This window comes from Plectropomus leopardus, chromosome 20 (genome assembly GCF_008729295.1).
Source record: "Plectropomus leopardus isolate mb chromosome 20, YSFRI_Pleo_2.0, whole genome shotgun sequence".
NCBI classification, from domain to species: domain Eukaryota; kingdom Metazoa; phylum Chordata; class Actinopteri; order Perciformes; family Serranidae; genus Plectropomus; species Plectropomus leopardus.
The window spans coordinates 22,604,426-22,625,747 of record NC_056482.1 but is presented as its reverse complement, the minus strand read 5'-3'; the positions used below and the strand labels follow the sequence as shown (position 1 = coordinate 22,625,747).

At 37.8% G+C, this 21,322-nt stretch overlaps 1 protein-coding gene across 1 annotated transcript in view; it reads left to right on the top strand.

Moving 5' to 3' along the window:
- igsf9a (immunoglobulin superfamily, member 9a) overlaps nt 1-21,322 on the top strand; it is a 65,573-nt gene that overhangs the window by 36,167 nt on the left and 8,084 nt on the right. The window contains exons 8-14 of the mRNA XM_042509698.1: nt 4,166-4,311; nt 6,979-7,121; nt 9,691-9,831; nt 11,119-11,235; nt 13,539-13,689; nt 14,855-14,966; nt 18,494-18,684. Of these exons, the coding sequence (XP_042365632.1) occupies nt 4,166-4,311; nt 6,979-7,121; nt 9,691-9,831; nt 11,119-11,235; nt 13,539-13,689; nt 14,855-14,966; nt 18,494-18,684 (1,001 nt within the window). The remainder of the gene's footprint in view (nt 1-4,165; nt 4,312-6,978; nt 7,122-9,690; nt 9,832-11,118; nt 11,236-13,538; nt 13,690-14,854; nt 14,967-18,493; nt 18,685-21,322) is intronic.

Genomic DNA, 21,322 nt, shown 5'->3' with positions numbered 1-21,322 from the left:
ACTGGCATCTGTGCCATTCAGCCTTCACATGTTGCCACTGAAACGACAAATGCTTCCATACATTGCCACGTATTCTCTGCTTTTCACAACAGACGATGCACAACTGTGCACTTCTGTGCGAGGTGCTGAAATCCTGTCAACTTCTAGATGTCACCACATTTCCTGCAAGTGAGCAGACATAACACCGGGGTTCAAAACACTGATGCAAAATCCGAAAAGAGAAGCTGTGCTCTAACTTTTAAATCCTTGGCACAAAATGTCAAGCCCCGAGCCAGTAACCTTGGTGTGTTTTTTTGATGCCTATTTGAATTTCACATCAGAAATAGCGAATAAAATCCACCTTTTATCATCTCAGAAATATTGCCGATGTACAACTCTCTCTCTTTCTCTCTCCTGGGCAGATACTGGAGGAGTAAAGCATTCTTTCATCACTAGCAGGCTTGATTACAGCAAACCTCTGTTTTTCTGGTCTGCCAGAGAATCCTCTCAGTTTTCAGTTGTCTAACGCGGCCCTTAGATGTGTGTCAGCCTGTAAAAACATGTTCTGCAGCCTGAGTTAATTCCAAGTGAAAAGAGACAATTTGATATAAACACAAACTGAACAATACGTGAATGACAGCCCCTTTAAAGGAATCCTTAAACCCCTGAAATGACCATTTATTTATCAATACTCACCCTGTGTTTTGTTGAATTCTTGATAAAAACATGCACAGATTAAACGAGAATCAACGTTTTTTGGTTGTTGTTTTTTTTTTTAAAACAAAAACAGCCAAAGTCATTGTTGCTAATGTTTTTAGGGATTTTAGGGAATATTAACAGCAATTTTGATCATCAGCCAATCTTTTCAGTGATTAAATAAATATCAAGACTATGAGTTTATATATAGTTTTTTTCACATTAATTATGATGTCATCATATTATGGTAATTAAATTATTAAAATAATGATAGGAAGATATAACAAATACCAAATTAGATAAAATTAAGGCAAGAGGCCTATGAAAACTGTGCGATCTGTTGAAAAGGTTTTTGCTTTTATAGCCCCAAGGCAATAAAAAATGCAAAAAAAAAAAAAAAAAAATCCACTGCGTTTACCATGGTGAGGACTTGAAACGGTTATGTTTTTTTTTAATGCTGGTAAGGGAGTGGTTTATCAATATTTTCTATAAAAATTAATAAGTGACTATTTGTAATGTAGAAGTGGTTACTTAAGACAGATTTATCATCTTCCTCTGCTGCTCTGTAGAGCCTGTAAGCTTCTTTTAGTGCACATTTATTACACTTTCCTAAAGAGCTTGTGGAGATAAAAACCAGAGAAAAAAGGAAAGTGAATAGTTTTGATTTTTTTACCCAAATGGCAGTAATAAAAAAAAAGAATGCATTATTTAATGAAGGCCGCATGTATGTATGTAATAACCTCTACCAAAAAGACACATAAAATACAGAGAAAAATAAAATAAAGAGAGGAAAAAAAGGGTTCAGCTATAGTCATGTAACTTAAAAAAGAAAAAAAATGAAGTTGACCTGAAACTGTGGAAGCAGAGAATGAGCTTTTCTGTAGGAGAGGTTTCACAATAGCTGTGTTCGGTGCCAGGGATGGGATCCGAGTGAGCGGAGCACGGCTCATGATTGCCAGCACATCATACGCCAGACAATTGAACACTCTCTTAAAAAAACGGTGGCTGGGAAATGGTCAGTTGAGCAGGTGGAGGGCTTAATCTGCATTACTTCTCCTCCCGAGCGTTTCTCCATCACACATATAATTATTCATTACAGCCACACTCAGGTTAATACTCAACCTGATTTAGATGTGGAGAAAAGTTTCAGAGAGGCTTTTTGGAGCTGATATCTAATGCTGTTAACAGCTGAGTAGAGCACACGAGGATTATTCTGATCATCTGTTACGAATTTTGGGAAATAAGCTCTTTTGTAATTGCTTTGTTAAAAATAGTGAGGTGCTCTTTGAGGATGTCGAAACGGACTTTCACTTTAGTTTTTCTCCATTTATTTTCAGTGTTTCTTCTGGGTTTTTAGGTTCAGAATACTCTCAATTCCATGGTACATTTAGGTTTCCATTTGAAGGAGTTTACCTAGCACGTGAAGAGTTTATTATGAAGACTAAAGCCTCACAGGAGGAGTGATGAATAAAAGGGTATCATTTGTTATTATGCTGAAGGATAAATATTTAATTTGAAAAAAAAAAAAAAACCTCAGGGGAGAAAAACTCCTCACAATGAACCCTGACATTTATAAAGTGTTTTTGCTATTGCTGTTTATTGCATCTGTTAATTACTTGATGAGTCTGTCTGCAGAAGATTAACTACAATTTTCATACCCAATTATTTCAGTCATTTGATAAATATCAAAAATAAGAGCTGCACCCATTCTACCTCCTGTCATTAGTTTAGCTGGTATTTAAGGGCAACCCTTACCCTGATCATAGTGAAAGTTAAGAGACTGACTTGATGATGGTCCTACATTAAAAATGACAAAAGTTATCCAGTTACAGTAATAATCATCTACCATTGATACCGATGCTGAGATTTCATGGCAGTCTAATATTTACGGTGTGTATGTTTCATTCAGGACTTGGTGGTGGACTGACGTACCTGCATCACTAAACATAGAGCCATGGGACTAGCATTGCTAAAAATGTTAAATATACTCTGTTTCCGGCTTCTTAGATGTAATAAATCCTAAATATTCTCAGTTTTATATAATTGTAACTTGGATACGTTTGGGTTTAGATCGTTTATTAAGCAAACTGAGCAATTCACATTTTTACAGTTTTTCTCAACATTTTATAAATCAAACTATGAATTATCCAATATAGATTGCATTCATTTAATTTATTCAATCCATTATGAAAAAATCTTTAGTTGCAGCCTAAATGTGTCTGCAAACAGCTGCTTATTTCCACATCCAGCAGACTAGGAGTAACAGTTGCTTAGTTGTGTCAAATTTTCCTTTTAGCTCTGCTTCGTATGAAGGAGTATATGGACCACATTGACAAAAAAAAAAGGATTCAAAGTCATAAAATTGCAAGGATAAAGTGGTAATTTAATAAGCATTAACCATTCATCTACCAAGTTTTCTCTTTGTCATGTCTCCTGACTTTCGTTGGAAAAAAGTGCAGTCACATGATATAAACTATCTCTCATGATATTACAGCTTTTTCTCTTGAAATAGTACGACTTGATTCTATGAAATTATGACTTTATTCTTATAATAATGACATTTTTGTCCTAAAAATTATGACTTTAGTCTGATGATATTTTGACTAGATTTTTTTCTTTAATGCAGTCCTTTTTTTTCAAAGGTTTGAGTCTTTACCAAGACCTGGGAAAAATATTTGTCTCTTTAACTGCTACATGCATGTTTTTCGCCGGCTTGTCTTTGTTCTCTGTGTGTGTGCAATTTGATGGTGGGCAGGTAGGGTAGAGTGGGTTTGTTTTGTGCTGCTTTGCTGAAAAAAGGCGCCTGCTGCTCCAGAAAACACTGCAACCGAACAATACAGTCATAAAACCAAACCAGTGTGCTAAAAGAGCCTACAAAGCTCTGCAGAGCTGCAGAGTTGTTGATAATTCTGTGGAACCCCTCTGACATCAATGGTTTGATTCATCGTTAATAAAAAGATATTGGGAAGTGGAGCTGAAATAAAAGCGGCTTTCAGCTGCACGGGTTGACATTAATATCAATGCAAAGGGAGAAAAACAAAGTAGTGAAGGGAAATATTCAGGGTCGGTTACAGCACGTGATTCATCTGACCTCTGTGGTAATTAGACACTAATGTGTGACTGTGAGTCGTTCCACAAACACGTATTGTCACTGTGCATATGTATCGTGTCAGTGAGGTGTTACAGCCTTGTACAGTCCTCGTGTTTTCTCTCTGGTTTCTCTGTAAGTGTAAGAATGTATAAATTGAGTGGGCACTCCTCTTCCCACTCTATCTGAAATGAAATGAAATTTCCTTAACCTCCATCTGCACACATTGGTGAATAACTCTCACAGTGAAAATAAAAACCCTCCCACACTGTCGATGCACCGAGAGCGTGTTTGACTCGACGAGAATGGAGGAGCTGAATTACCTCTCGCTGTTATTCTGAAGCAGCTGGTTTCTTCTTTACATATTGAAGCATTCCCGGTGTTGGGTTTTTTTTTCTCAAGGTCTCTGAAGTCGCGAGTGAAGATCATGGTGGATGGGACTCTGCTCGTCTCCAGTCTCGTCCCTGAGGACTCTGGGAACTACACCTGCATGCCGACAAATGGCCTGCTGACCCCGCCCACCGCCTCCGCCAGGCTCACAGTGATGCGTACGTTTCTGTGTGCAGCCTGCAGTCGTGGGCCCTCACAAAACATCAAACACTTCTTTTATCTGTCTTTTTCTCCAGAATTTCAACACTTTATGATTCAACAATTAACTCTATAATCATGAAGGATTTTTAAAAATGTTTTTGGCTTTTTAGCACTGAAACATTAGTACTTTATTATTTATGTCACTGCTGTATTTTAGGATTATATTACAGGTTATGACCTTTTAGGCCGAGGATACTGATTTAATAGAGAAAAAAATTAACAGCAGGCTGAAAAACAGTGTTTTTCTGCTCTCTCTGGTTCAAGCTTGCTTGTGTCACCCCTGACCACGATGATGGGTGTGTTTGGTCGGTCAGAGAGGTGCTCTGTTGCACCTGTAACCACACCCATCAGTGATGTCATAGTGTGCTGACACACCATCACTGCAGAAAAGTGAAAAGTTAAACCAGTTGAGGTCATTAAAGACAGACTTTTCAGTTCATGTTAACCCTTTGATACCTGAGCAAACTGATATTTTTTAAAAACATAAGAAGAGGGCGATGAGCAACTTAACAAAAAATGGACTGAAAATAGCAAGAAATTAGTGAATTGATGATTTTTTTTTTAACATTCTTTTTAACATAATTTTAAATTTATCATTAAAAGAGTATAAATATATTTTTTGGACAGTATTTTCATTCTGTGTCTTGGTAATATACTGTATAATATTCCCCCGCAGCTAATTTTCAGATAATTTCCTTTTCACATTTTACTAATATTTTGCACTTTGTAGAACATTTCCTGTCAAGTTGCTCATTATGTTTTTATCTTTTGTTTTTGAAAGAACTCAAGCCAATTTTCTCCGGTTTCAGAGGTTTAAATTCTACTGAAAGGCATCTGAGCGCAGCACAGGATCACTGATGTTGATCCAGGTGTTAAAAGGTTAAGTTGCTCTTTAACTTGAGTTAACTTTGTTGCCATTATCCAATTAAATCCAATCCAATCCAAAATGTATGCATAAAAAACATTTAAAAACAACCAAAATGACCAAAGTGTTATGCATCAATAAATGGATAAAACAGGATAAACAACATAAAAAGGGCATAAAAGACTCTTTATTAAAAGGCAATAAAACCACAAGATAAAACCACAATCTGGCAGCTGTCATACAGGGTCCCTCCTATACCTCTTTTCCACCAACATGGAACTGGTTTCGTTCCAGTTCTTGCACCTAATTTTGAACCAATCAGAGCATTGCAACCAAAATAAATTCAGAACCCACAAAGTTGTTTCTCAGTTGGAGCTAAAAAAAAAGGATGTTTTTATTGATGTGATGTGCAAACCGCTACGACATCAGTGGGTGGGTCATGTTTTTCTGATTGAAAAGAGAAAAAACTTTCAGAAAAAAAGAGAATGCAGTGGTCTCATTAATTGTTGGTTTGTGCGTATTTTTTAAAAAAAAAAATTAAATCAAGACACATTTCTTTAAAACAGGTAATCACTGTAATCTGCATTTTTGCTTTTACTATTTATTTCAATTGTGCATGAAGCCATGCCTCATGGATCCACTCAAAACTGATAGAAACGCAGGCTGGTTCACTACATAGCCCCGAGGTTAGGAATCCTGAACTGAACTGGTTTAAGAACCAGAGCTAATTTGGTGGAAAAGGGGTACTGGAGGGCTTTTCCTTAAAGAGTCAAGATGCTGTGTGAGAATCATCCTTAACAATATTCAGAGCTGTTTAAAAAGGCTGAACTTTATAGATTTAAGGAAGATATGGAAAGAAGCCACCAGAAATGTAAGACACAGTTTTTAACTAATGCATTGGTTTCGGCTGTAGTCATGGTAACTCTAAGTTACCACTCTTTCCATATTATCTGATGTTTAACCTGTCCCTGCAAACCTGTAGGGAATTATTTGTTTTGTGGGCACATTTATGACTGTATGCTTAAGGACCTCTAAAGGTTGTGGTGATTCATAACTGTTGAAAAGGGTGTTTTATTGATTATATTAGACCATCATTGACTGCTGACTCCTCACTTCTTTTAGCTGGCCATTAGGGGATGCAAGTTTTCCGAAAACATCAAGCGTTATTGCCTGTTGCAGGCTACATTTACCCATTATCTTGGCACGAAACTGGACATCCATACAATTTCAATTACAGCAATATTCATATGTAAATTATATGTACATTGACATTTATATGAAAAACAAGCTAAGTTGTTTGTCATCTAATCATATTTGAAATTACAGGCCTGTTTCATCTTTTTAACAATGTAAAAAAAGCTTGTAACTTAATCAGAAATCAGCAATAACTCATAATGTTTCGTGGTGATCAGCTTATTTAACAACATTTGGAAATGACCTCAGCATGTCCCAGTTCTCGTGTGCTTTGAATCTTGGCGTTGGGGCTATTATCATGAATTGTTGCTCTGAATATTTTACTGTTGTTTGTAGACCTGTAAAACCCCTCAGACACATTCATTCAGCTGTAAACACAAGGAGCAGCACCTGTAATCAAACCAGGCTCACAGAATATTGATTACAACACAATCTGCTCTCACAGTGAAGTAGAAGTTATGGAGCGTGGTACAGTTTATTTGCACCAGTGCTTCCTATGGTATTGAATCAGTGATGTGTAACTAAATTATATTAAAAACTAAACTCCTTTCTTTCCTTTGCTCAGACCCAGCAGAGGCTCTCCCAATGCCCCCGAAAACATACCTTCCCACAGGTATGGAAGGCGTGGTCACCTGCCCTGCCGCAGCTCAACCTCCGCTGCTCCGTGTGGATTGGACGAAAGATGGAGAACCCCTCGACCTGTCCTTGGTAATGAAAATGCTGATTTCCAGATGGCGCCGTCACCATAACAGTGCTCGACCTTTACTGTGTGCTCAGATTCCTGTCCCATCGTTTTGTCCGGCCAACAGTATCTATTGATTCCTGATAACTGCAAACATCACAGGCGGCTGAATGCACTCATTTTCTGTTAGCAGAGAAATGTCAGACACCGCCGCTGACAACATGCATTGATGAGGCAGCCATCAGCGGCTCATCATGCAAAAGCTTTTCTAACAATCAGCCCACTCAACGTGCCTACAGAGCAGCAGAGCAACTATTTTCTTGCTTTGAGCACCAAGGTAGACATTATATATTTTTTAAAGGGATGGCTCCTGTGTCCACTGATGGAAATATCCTTTCAGTTTTTCAATTGGACAGTCATTCAACCACATATATCTTAGAGGACAGGGATGGTGTGTGCAATCTTAAAAGCTTTTGAAGCAATCCCCGAGGAACTCCTTACTGCCCCCTGCTCTCTCCTTTTTCTTTTTTTCCCCCCTTCCACTTCAATCCGCTGCTCACTTTGTCTGAAGGATGGGAAGAGGGACCTTTATAGATGTGGGCGAGGGGGTGTGACTTCTCACTACCTCACCACAGGATTTTCTTTAACCTTTGTCTTTCAGATCACAAAAAAAACATATTTGAAAGTACCTCTGTTTTAAAATAATAGCTCAAGATATCAGCATTTAAACCCATAATCTTTGTTTTGCATGCAAATGATCCACCCACTTCCTCCCCTCCCCCTTCCCCTCCCCCTTCACATGCTGAGATGACCCCCCCACCTCTCTCTCACTCGACACTTGAGCGATGGACATGTCGCTAGATGAGACGCGCTGCAGGAAGTGTGATACATTCCTGTTGCGCGGGACACGGACGCCGGAGTCAGGCTGTTATTCTGCCAATTATTCCAATTCCACGCGGGATGTCACAAGCTCTCATACGCACAGTCATACGTTCTCACAGCCTCGTTCTGGGGAGGATAATAGCAGTTTTGACTTCATTAAATGGAGCAGGAACCTTTTGCAAAGTCAAAGCACAACACGAGCCCTCCGCTGTGGCCTGATGGGAAAGAATGACATGAAAATCTAACTGTTCTCAATGCAAATGCTGAAAAAGTGAGCCCCTCTGAGTGTTTCTGTTATGTGTGTTGGGAGTCACCTATGAAATGATCAAGAAATACCCCCAAACATTTTTTTTTTTCCTAATTAGGTACTGTACTTTATATATCAGAGAAGGGGATTGGCTGGGATGTGTTTTTCACCAAAATTAATCACAATTCATAGTTTCTGCCTATGATAAATGTTCTGATTTAGGAGATTTTTAAAGAAAACATTCTGAGGGTATTTTAATTACAAAAAAATTGAATGGCCCTACCTTTAGCCAAGTCAAAAACATAACTCCCTCCCTCATTAATAACCCTTCGAACTCAATAGAAATGGTCTTCCAGTGTCTCTAAAATCCCTGAAATCCAAGCTGAAAAGTTATGTAAGTCATAAAAGCATAGAAAATTGGTAAAGGTACTGAAACTAACCCAAACCCTAACATAAAACAAATGAATCCAAAAGATTTTTAAATGAAGAAACATGAAAAAAAGATCTTAACACTACATATGTTACATTAAGACAGTTCTAGCTACCGTGGTTTGTATTTATATTGGTATGTGCAGGATAATGCAAATAATCTCACATGGCCGTCTGGGGGGATATTCCTTTGTAATTCTGGCAGAATACTACTTTTGCACCACATGTACGGTAATATGATAAGAAGAGTTAGCATTTCAGCACCTCCGGTCCCCCGTCTCGAAGTCAATCAGTTTTTGAATGGGTTTGAAGCCTTAAATAAGGTCTGTGGTTGACACAAATTTAAAAGATTTTCACTTACAGTATGTTCTATGACATAAAATACATCGGTAAATACCACTCGTATGAACTATAAAGCTTTTATCTGTCTTTAAAAAGCCATTTGCTAACAAGTGGCTTAAGGAGGCTACATAATGTCATTGCATCGAGCCATGCTGAACTTCACAGCCTTGTTGTTTTGGCGACTTTAAGTCATGCAACTCATATGCAGAGTTATGCAAAAAAGTGATCTTGCTCAGCCATTACTAAATATACCGGCGTATTTACATCACAATACCACGTTTGCACAGTACATAAGGTACGGTAACATTAAAAAATAATTTGAAGTGCCTCACCCATTTAGCAACCCCCCCGAGATATTATCTTGCAAAAGCTGTGAAAACATAAATAAATATACACATTTTTGGAGAAGTTTGGAAATAATCTGCCCAGTGTGGACTTAAGTACTCAACCACTTCAGGACTGTGGTGTGCAGATATAAAAAAAATTATTTCTGTAAATCCTTCAAACACAGCTGAGGAGCTCATATGTGGCTTTGGAGTTGTTACAGATTTCCTTTAAGCTCTTGGCACACTTCTTACTTTTTTTTTCTTTTTTGCTATTAATGCCATTTATCATTCAAGACTTCTTGTGCTAGTTCCTTTTCTTTGGAGCAGTCAGAGTGGGTGAGTGATGTGAACATTATGCATCTCTTTCAGTATCCAGGGTGGGCCTTGACTCCAGAGGGCTCTTTGCTCGTGACCACAGTCAATGACGATACAGCAGGCATTTATACGTGTACTCCATATAACAGCTACGGCAGCATGGGTCCATCTGGGGCTACTAATGTAATTCTGCAGGTAAGTGTTCCCTCTAGGCCACCTGCATCACTCATTAGAGAGAAATTACATGTTCTTTTTATAAATAACTGCTACAATTGTACAAATGTACCTGTACCTGACAATTTTAACCTTTTGAAACCTGATTAGACCTCTATTTATGTGCTTCATTCTGACACATTTCACAAGCTATGCTACGCTTTTGAAACAAAAAAATTTACATTTCTTTCAAAAGGTACAAGGTACATTTACTTATATATATATATTTAAAAAAAAAAAAAAAAAACATTGAGAAAAACATCGAGAAAGAGGCAATGACCTTCTGGGCAAGAAATGGCCCACAAACTTCAAGAAAGTAGTAAGAGGGGACAAAGAAAATAAACTGAAAAAAAGTTTTTAAAAGGGAGGAGATATATTAGACAAACAAGGGAAAAATATCTAGAAATCTATATTTATAATCATTGGAATTATATATTAAAAGTTATGGTAAAGAAATAAATGATACATTTATGATTTAATAATGATACTTTTTTTATTTTCTGTTGTTTTTTTCTTAACTTTTTTGGGTTTTTTTTGTCTTTTTTGTAATTTTTTGATTTGTTTTATTATTTTCATTATTTTTTGGTATTTTTGGACATTTTATTCCCTACCTTTTTTAGGGCCATTTTATTTATTAATTTATTTTAAGGATCCCCATTAGCTGATATCAATGACACCAGCTAATCGGCCTTGGGTCTGAAATTCAGTATATCATATTCTTACTAATCACAAAAGACATTGTGTACAACATCAGTTTATGTTACATTAAGTGGTAGAAGTTCACTGAAGCATTAATAGTGTTACACATTCAGTGACATTCAAATAGTGTGTTGTTAAGTTGCACTTTGCCTTCTCTCCATGTTTTTAAAGAAATTAAACCGATTTTCTCAGGTTTCAAAGAGTTAAAATACAATGTAAGGCAGACTATATCACCACCGAATCTGTCTTTCTAGGTTTGCTAAATTGTCTATCAACACCACCGTGCGTGTTTGCTAATAAGCCAAAACTGCATCTGTCACAGCGAATTAAAAAACTTACCAGAAACGACATTTTATTGACCTTTTCAGTCCGACGTGTGAGCCCTCTGGCATTAATGGAAGTCAACTCAGACTTACTGCCATGGCTCTGCTATTTGGGAGTTAATTGCGTGGCTAATCCTTTTGTTATTAAGATAATCTTGTCCAAAGCGGCAGTAATCCAGTCTTAAAATCCATTGTTGCCATTGCTGCAATCTCCTTGATTCTGCTATATTGCTTTGGAAACTCACAGGACCCCCCATCATTCAGCATCACTCCGGAGAAGCAGTACAGACAGGAAGCTGGGAGGACACTGCTTATCCCCTGTCAAGGAAACAAGGACCCCACAATTAAAGTGACCTGGAGCAAGGTAAATTACCCACTACAGGTTATTCAATTAGTAAGCAGTCCTGTTTTATTCATGGCACTGCAGATCTTACAAGACCATCATTTTTGCAGTATGTACAAGAGGATATGCTGACAGAAATATGCACATAGTAAAACAACAACATTTGGACAGTGACACATTTTCCGATGTTTTGTCTCTTTTGTCTTATATTTGTCCTGTAACACTATTCAAAACTTGAAGGAACTTGTGTATAAAACGGGTCATAATTTCTACAGTATTCATCCAGTATGGACTGTTCACCCCAAATCAAAAAATACATGTTTTTCCTCTTATGTGGTGTTATTTTTGGGTATAGATTGTTTTGGTATGAGTTTCTCAGTGTTGGATACATCAGCTGTCTGCCTCCTCCTTAATATAATATAACGAAACTAGATGGTATGTGGCTTGTGGTGCTACACGCCGTCTGACTGCATCAGAAAAGGTAGTGTGCTTCTTGTCCATGAGTAGATGCAAACTTCCTTCTGTGCACTGATACAGTTGGTGGATGTAGTTCGGTAGAAAGACAATGGTTCCTATACAGGGAACAGGAAATTTAAAAAAAAAAAAAGTTTTTCCAAGTTTAAATTCTGTTTCAATTTGTTATTTTATATTATGTTTTATGTTGGTATTTTACGTTATTTTACGTTATTTTGAAAATAAAGGGGGGTGGGGGTATCTTTACATCTTTACATTCAAATCACCTGTTTGTCTTTCTCTTCTTGTAAAATGTTAACATTTTTCCAGTGAATCATCCTGCACTGGAGGAGATATACATAAATGTATCCAGTTAGTTGTGGGGTGACGAGCTAACCCAGTCATGTAAAACTGCACTAGACTGTCAGCTAGTGGATCGTTGTAACATGTAAGAGGTGGCTGCCAATCAGCAAAAACTTGGTTTAGATTTCCAAAGGAGCATGTGCTTTTCGATACCTACTTCATCTCTGCCCTCTGATCTAATGGCAACCCAACATACTAGAAATACGGCATGCTACGGAAGTTCAAATCGCTCAAACTGCCATTTCACTGCTCATGCTGCCGTCTAGTGGTTGCAGCATGCTCTGTACACAACCTGTGCGTGCAGCGCCTCACAATGTGATGGTGAATGTGGTCAGAAGTGCAGCCTTTCAACCCATAGAGATCAGTGCATCAAAGCTTTTCCTCCAAGGAGATTTAATGAGCAGCTGCTCTGGAAATCAGTACTCAACAGCCCGTTTTAGCACGGACACACCCACTTCCCCAATTCAAAAAAATGCTTTCAGATCCAGACACACGGATAATGCGACCAAAATAGGTTGATGATATAGGAAAGTGATTGTGTGTACTGTGTAATTAACACAAATTGAGTGTTAAGGGTATTCATTAATTTGTTTTAAATCCAATCTGCTGAAGTATAGTGCCAAAAAAGAGGAACACGTCACTGTCCTAACACTTTCTCTCTTCAGTGCTTGTTAAAGCTGATCAAATGACCTAAAACCTGCATCACAATAAACAGTCAGATTTACCTCAATACCTGAAACCTTTTTTGCTCAATGTATAAATGAATTGTATTTGATTACTTGTGTTAGCTGATTTATGATTGCTGATTGTTGGAGCTATTCTCAGTTAACCCTTTGAAACCTGAGCAAATTGGCCTTTTTTTTTTTTTTCAAAAACATGGGAAGAAGGCAATGACGATGAAACAAGAAATGATCCAAAGATTAGCAAGTACAGTAGTTAGTAAAAAGTACAAGAACATTTCCCAGAAAATAATAATATATTAAAAAAAAATAAAAACAAATTATGCAAATAAGACTTGGAAAGGGTGTTTTAAAAATTATAATAATTTTGTAACATTATTTAAATATGTAATACTAATAATCATAAATATAGCTTGTCCCTAGCTCTTTTTTCCCTTGATATTCTTCCCTAGAAATTTTCCCCTAGCTTTTAAAAAATAATTTTCAAAATAAACTAATATCTTGCAATTTGTGGAACATTTTTTTGCACATTGACTTTTTTGCCATATTTTTTTGGAAGAAATCCCACCAACTTTGCTCAGGGGAACAAATTAAATACTTTTGGAAGGTGTTAGAAAGCACCAAAAGAAAACTAATGCATAAGGGTTCATTTGTGATATTAAATAAATGATTTCTTCTCGACCTCAGTAAATTTAGGTCGAGGAGAAACCATTTATGTTGCAGATTTCATGTATTTTATTTTCTGACCACCTGATCTGTATATACTGTTCACTTAGACAGATGCAGAGAGTTTTGTTCCATTTTTGATCGGTCTTTGTGCCCTTGTAGGTCAACTTGGTTCGACGCACGTCTTACTCCATAGCACCCAATGGTTCTCTGCTCCTGCAGCCTCTCACGAAGGACCATCAGGGGGCGTGGGAGTGCACCGTTGCTAACCGTGTAGCCTCGGTGAAAGCCAGCACACAAGTCTTTGTCCTCGGTGAGTGCAAACAGAGAAATTACAATCTGAGGATGAGTTTACCCTATTAGTGCTTGTGTGTCTGTACGCAGCTAATCTCACAAACTACTGGTCCAGTTAGCCTCATATTTTGTGTGCATATTTAAGGCTGTGTGCTCAAGGAGCTCTCATGGTTGCAGTGTTTTATTGTTGTTAAAAAAAACTGTTTTAATTCACTGTTTTATACCATCGTTGAGTGCTGACCCTTCACTCCTAGTCCAAGGATTAGATTATTGAATTCCAAAAATCGGAAATCTAAAAAGCAATTTTCATTAATTGTTTGTGAAGCTGACTCTAAAAAACAAATTACAGTTTGTTTTACGTATTTTGGATTTTGTGCTCAGATCAAAACTAGAAAATGGGAAAAAAGCAGCACCTGTTGTTGCAGCGGCACTGAGAAATTTGGGTGTTCACTGGGTGTGTTTGAGCTGCTACAGCTGCTAACTGAAGGAACTGCTTGGCTTCAAGTAATTTTTTAATCTGCTTTAATTGTGTTTATTGTTGTTATTTTGTTGTAGCCTATGGACAAAGTTTATACTGTTCAGAGTCCAGTAATTAATCAAAGACTTGTGGCTGTGTTTTAGTCATGAAAAATACATTCATCCTCATATTGCATTTATTTTTCACATAAAGCCTAAAAGCCTAAAAAATAAAAAGCGCCACTCCTACAAAGGCTATGTCCTTGCTGCAGCGGCCGCAGGTTTGATGCCAGCATCAGCCCTTTTCTGCATGTCATTCCCCCCTCTCATGCTACAGCTTTACTACCCAAATAAAGGCAAAAAGCCCCAGAAAATAAATAAGTATTATAAAAATAAACACTGTATTTTTCTTAGCTTCTACAGTGCGCTGCTGTGCATCTGCTGAAATGACACGAATTGTCTAGAGTGGCCATGATCAGCCCAGGCAGCCACCTGGCAGAGATCTGCACTCTACTGAGCGTACTTTTTAGTTTATTCCTTTTTTCAAATTGTTCTCATACCTGTGTAAGCCTTTATTGAACTCAGCGCAGGCCGGATGCCTGTGCCTCCACTCCGCCTCCAACAGATAAATGTGGCACATCTAGAGATGGCCTCTAAACTTTGGCGCTATCACGTAGTTGAAGTGCTGGCAGATATCCATCAACTCCTCTCCATTCCTCCCATTACAGGAACCAGTCCCCATGCGGCTACCTCGCTGTCCGTCTCTCCAGGGGTGAGGCAGGCCAACGTTTCCTGGGAGGCAGGCTTTGATGGAGGATCAGCACAGACATTTTCAGTTTGGTGGGTGTAAAGCCTCCTACTTTCTTCTTGGGCTGTAACCATGGCAGCCATCGGTTGCACTGGTTTTACTCTATTGATCTCTGGGATGAGGAATTCATTTATCTGTTATCACCTCTTGGCAGCTACAATAAAAAACGCTGCTGCTGAGCATAGCTTGATAATGCAGTGGCCATGCTAGCTACAATAGGAGGTTACTGAGAAAAAAAGAGAGCTGAATGCATTTGTTTCTTGGGAATCTGCACTGTGGTGTTGGCTCAGATTGCACAGATGAATGTCTTGTGTGTTTACTTGAAGGCCAAGTGGTTTTGCCTTGGATGTATTATCGGTGTGAAATAGATAGGTAAAACGAATGTTCCACAGCTGCCAAATACAGCCAGCTGGACCAAAATGAACCAGAGCTAAACTGTTTTCTTTTCAAGGCAAGATTGCAATAAAAAATATTTTATTTGACAGTTATAATGTCCGGGAAGTATTGAGTTAAAAAAAAATAGTATTCTCTAAATTATATTTAGAGTTTCATGTTGTTGTTTTTTTTAAACGTCAGACAATGGAAGTGAAGACATACAGAAAACTTCTCCCAGTGCTCATCTTAAGCACATTGTAACCTGGGAGCGCTACATCAGATGAAGACGAGATGAGCTATCTTAATCCCTGAGAGGGAACTGGGTCATCTCAGCAGCAAAGAGCAGCATGGAAATAAATATAAATTACATCAAAAAAACATAAAAATAGATCAGCCAATCAGTTCAAACAGCCCTCTAAAGTCTCAGATTCTCCTTGCTCTGACAGCCTGACGTGTTATGACCCTATATTATGAAGTGAATAAACTCTGCATTGTGAGAAAAACAGTTTTGCTTTTTCTGTAACGTTAACAGAATATAATGTGAAGCTTTTTCTTATTGACAATTTAACTGCAATCTTCTTTTTTCTTTTTGCACAACAGTTTTGTGAGCACTTTCCAACAAATTATTTTTTTTCAGCCTTGCCAGCTGTTTGACAGTTATGAAAGCTTTGTAATATTCACAATAATTGCAACATACTTGGAAAATCAGTTACTAAAGAACAGAAAAAGAGCTCATAAATGTAACATATTATATGTAATGCTCTTTTAAACTATTAATTGACTTTCATTTTCTTAATGCTTTTTTAGATTATTAACTTTACACACACCACAGTCCAGCTGCTCTAAATGGTCTACAGTTCAAAATGCAGCTGCCAAAATGCTATGAACTACAACTAGAACCAACCCCTGTTCTTGCGTCCCTCCATCAGCCTTCTATAAAATTCATAATTAACTTCAAGATCCTTTCGATTGCATATGAAGTGCTGCATGACCTTGCCCCCAGTTATATTTCTGATCTCCTCGTTCCTCATTCTACTTCTCAACCACTCTAATTCTCAAATCTCTGCTTTTTTTTTTTACCACTGCCCGTTTAAACTGCAAAACAAAAGACGTTGGTGTATTTGCTGCTTTGGCCCTAACCTTCAAAAAGCATTACCAAATCCATCAGATTTGCAGATTTGCAGATTTGCAGATTTTTTTTGACTCTTTCTCAATTCTAAAACTTTATAGGCAAGCGTTTTTATCTTTATCCCTGTCTTACATTTGGGTTTGTTTCTGCTTGGTCTGTCTCTCATTGTGCTGTGTTTTATATTTATAGTTCAAGCCCCAAAGGGGCAAAACCCCTCTGAGTTTGTGCCTTTTTAGTATTATTATTTGCCGTCTAATGTTGTTGCCCAAATGCTTTGAACTGGAATGAGCCCAAAACATGAAAGTTGGCCCAATAACTGGAAATGTGGAAATGCTTTCCAAGAAATCTGACTCAGATGCTCTAATGGTGGCACTGTAATTTGCACCCAAAAAGAACTTTTAGAAAGGCCACACCCCTCACAGCATAAGTTTATATTTGGCACATATATCTACATCAGTGTGCTCTACAAAAAAAGCCTCTCCGACCATAGAAGTCCACCATGATGGATGAATTTGCATAATGTGAAAAAAAGTAATGTGTTATCTACCTGTTAGATTTTGACTATTAACACCAAATTTAACATCATCATTGTGGGTCTGAGACACACATTTCTGCTCTAAATGAGGAAGATTAGTCAAAAACATCAATCAGGAGTCTTCACAAAGGGTGGGACTTAGCAGTCAATTGGCCATAACTCAGTAACGATTTGTCCAGTCATCAAAAATCTTGGTGATGTCAATTTACCGTTTGCTGGAATGAGCTAAAGACATGATACTTTGCACCATAACTAGAAATGATATTCTATTGCTGCACATTAAATTTGGTATTGATAGGCCTGATGGTGCAGCCAATTAAATAGGCCAAAAGAGTGAGTTACACCTCACACTGTCAGTGTTATTGACTTATTTGAGACACATCTACAACTCAATATGCAAAAAAAAGTATGAAGGCCACCATAATGGATTTTATGCTAAGATGCACACTGGACAAAATGTGGTATTTAGGAATGATGATACACAATTCTCTGACAAATTAGCAAGATTGTTAAAAAAAACATGGCCACCATCAATTAAAGGGCTATTGAGAAATGAGCTGTATATCAAGATGTCTCAGAGCAATTCTGGTAATATTCTGTAGAGACATCCAGCACTATATCTTGAGCATCCACACCAAGCTTTGCTCACATCCGGGGCAAGAGGTGGGACATCGACTGTGCAATGACTGAAAGACTGAAAACATTGTAATGATGAAATAAGTCCTCCAGGCAGAATTAAACCAGCTGAAGTGACTTTGCTCAGCTTTGTGGAAACTCACTCATTGTTGCTTGCGGCTTTGATTTTGGGCTGTTGAGCTGCTTCCTTCTGTTGACCAAGAAAGGACTTGAACCCGCAATTGCTGCTTGCAGCTACTATATTGTAATTAATTTTACTTAATCTATTCATATATATTTTTCCTGTGTGTGTTAAGCACTTTGCAACTGCGTGTTTTAAAAAGTGCCATATAAGCTTTACTTACTTACATATGACCCACTTTATGCACTACAATAACACAGACTGAATTTATATTATACTCAAGTGTCTAAAAGACCTGAAATGACCTTACAGTTATCCTCACCATGTTAATGTGACACTCTGCCCTTTTCCATTTTCTCATAAAGCACATCACCGCTGTTCAGTCAAAGCCATCATCTTCAAAAACTAAAACAAGCCCTTATTTTTTGACTGACATTAATAATTTTCAAAAGTTCTTCCAGTTTTTAATAGGTGAATAGATTTTTTTAGCCTTTGGGTCAAGTAATTTGCTCTGTATAAAATAGACATGTAGAACTCCAGCTCCAGTAGGAGCCTAAAAATCACCATAATTTGAGTAGCAATCTCTCTGTGCAATAGCAAGGATACATCAGTGCTGTCTCTGTCACAAAATGTGGAGCTGATGATGAGTATGAATGATTAATGAAACCTACTTTTCTGTCATGTTTCATAAAACCAGACTGCTAGAATTCCCCACTGCTCTTTTGTTCTCACTTCTTCTCTCTCTCTCTCTCTCCCTCTGCAGGGTGAAGAAGATTTCAGCGAGTGATAATGATGGGAAGCAGGACTGGTTCTCTGTCCACGTGCCCCCCTCCGCTGGCAGCACGCTGCAGGTGACAGGCCTGTCTGCTGCCACCGACTACCAGTTCAGTATCTTGTCGCACAATAAAATGGGCACAGGACCGTTCAGCGAGATTGCCACCACTCGGACTTTGGGTCAGTGTAATTCCCCAGTTTACTCTAATGTATGAGTATGAGTGTTAACTGCCTTAATTTTAGACCCTGTTAGTGATTTTCAAAATACTGATTACCAACTAACTGAGCTAACAAATCTCATATCTTGTGTTTTTTAACATTCTTTAATTTTTTAAAATTTTATTAGCAATGAACTGCACACAAAACATTCAGCTAGCATTTCATTTTTACTGGGTGCTAAATTTCATTTCGGTGGTTGGATTAGCAAATGTTGCCCGCAGATTTTATCAGCTGTAGCCAATTACAGTTAAATCCCTGAGAAACAGGTCAAAATGAACCTTGATCGTGTGGTTGATATGCTAGTAGCAATCCTATGTTTAAGTACTAAGCCCAAGATCACTTGTTCGAGGAGGAAACACTACTCACTTTTTTCAGTTGAAAAGCAATATGTATATTGATTTTTAGAGATGCAGTAGATTGATTCAGGTTCAACTCTCAAAGTCGACATTCTGCTATGAATATGCACAGTGACTGCCCTCTAAAGGCCAAAACCAGGCTATTACAAATGAATTTCACAACTGTCTGATTCCGATAGCAAAAGCCTGCTTTCATCACCAACCAAGCCCCCCGAAGCTGCCCTCTCACCAACCACGTTGTGAACAAACAGCAAATAAAGGTAGTATGTTAAAGTTGGCTAATCGACACAAAAGATGTACAGACGAATAAAATTAACAATCAGTGGAATACAGTTCATTCGGGTAATTAAGGCTACACCAAAGTAACAAACACTGAGAATACTCTCTTAAGGGACAAAGAAATTCCCTGGAGATAGCAGGTAGGCCAGAAAGTTTACAAAGATGGTCTGTTATTTTATACTTTATCAATTTGTAAATATAAATAAAATACATCCCATTAAGGGACAGCTTGGATGCAGGAAATGAATTGAAAAGAATGAAAAGAATTGCAGAGTTATTCAACTGTCAAGCATAGTCTGCAGATTGGATTGATTTTATTTTGTATGTGCACGGTGGCAGGGAGGTGCTGCGGATGAAGAGAAGGCATGATCGGATGACAGCATGTGTCTAAGCCCCCCTCCTAGCCCTTCCCATCTTTCTTATACTTTCCTACTCCAGGGAGGAGGCACTCAAGCCAAAATTCAGGGGTTTAGTTACTTTTTAAACACATCTTGGCTGTTTTGTGGCTTTAATGCTCTTTACATTATGACTTGGTCACATAGCATCACCAACAAAAATTTGAACTTTTTTGTCGAGGCTCTAAGAATGGTACTCTTGGTCTTATTTCAGTACACTGCTGCTTATTTTATTAGTGTTTTTTAATATTGAACTTGGTGAAATGATTTCAGTTTGCATTAAACATCCAGCACATTTTAGCAATAAAGTATTAATACTGTGATATTTTTGCCATTATAAGCATGATATCCATACCGTTTCATTTCTAACCTCAGATGACAAATATGGTAAACATTACGTGCCTGCTAAACATTAGCATGTTGGCATTATCAGATCATGTAACCTCCAAGAACCTTTGATGATACACAGCCTCACAGAGTCGTGTTGCATCTTCAAAGGCATTTTTGTGATCTTATGGATGTCTACAGTCTTCCTGGGGTGATCAAATGTTAGCCTGGGGCAAAATCAACGCTCATATCCAGTGTTTTCACAAAATGTGCCACTGCTCCTTGCTTTTCCAGTTGCCGAGGTCCAAATCTTGAAATCCCCCCATTCCACTGAGTTGACAATTCTGCCTGATATCAGGCAACTTTAACAGTACCTTTATCTAGTCAATGGCAGGCCAGTACAGTGGATGATGCAGTTTGTAAAAACGTTGGGAGTCCAATGCTGAATTTGCCCCTGGAAACATTTTACCCCTCCCAGCAGAGAGTCCATGAGACATCTGAGGGATTGCGAAAATACCTTTGAAGATACAGCCCACTGCTGGATAAAAGTTTAAAAAAGAACATTTACATTATTTTACCAAAGGTTTGTGTTGGAAAACAACTAGTATCTAGCTGATCATTGCAATTTGAAGTTGCCAAAGCATCAAAACAAAACACAACCACAAAAACAGACATAATAACAATAATCATCAATCAGCTGTAAAAAACAAATAAATAAATCAATAAATAAGTAAGATGGGGAAAAAATCCTATATATATCCTATAGGATTTATATATAATATATATATAAATCACTATGCAGCAGTCTAGCCAATCTAACTTTACGCTGAACAGAGAGACAACTGCACCATGCACTGATTGCATACTACATCACAATCTGTATCATAGATTGGAAAAACAACAACTGGATCTGTTTGTTGGCTCCAAATGACTTCAGTCTCCTGAGAAAACAAATACATTGTTTTACCTTACTACAAATGTGATCTATATGTGCACTCGACACAAAGCAGCATCCACATAGATGCCCAAATATTTATAGGAGGAAATTGGAAAATGTGTGTTTTGTGTGTGTTATACAAGTTCACTGTAGGACCAAAAGGGACCTCTTCATTAACTCACCTGTCTTCACAAATAAATGCTTATGCATAAATGTTTATGTTATGATTGTTGTGGACACAAATATCAGAGTTAACAGTATTATAATGACATTAATCAGCCTTTCTGATATATTACTATTAGACC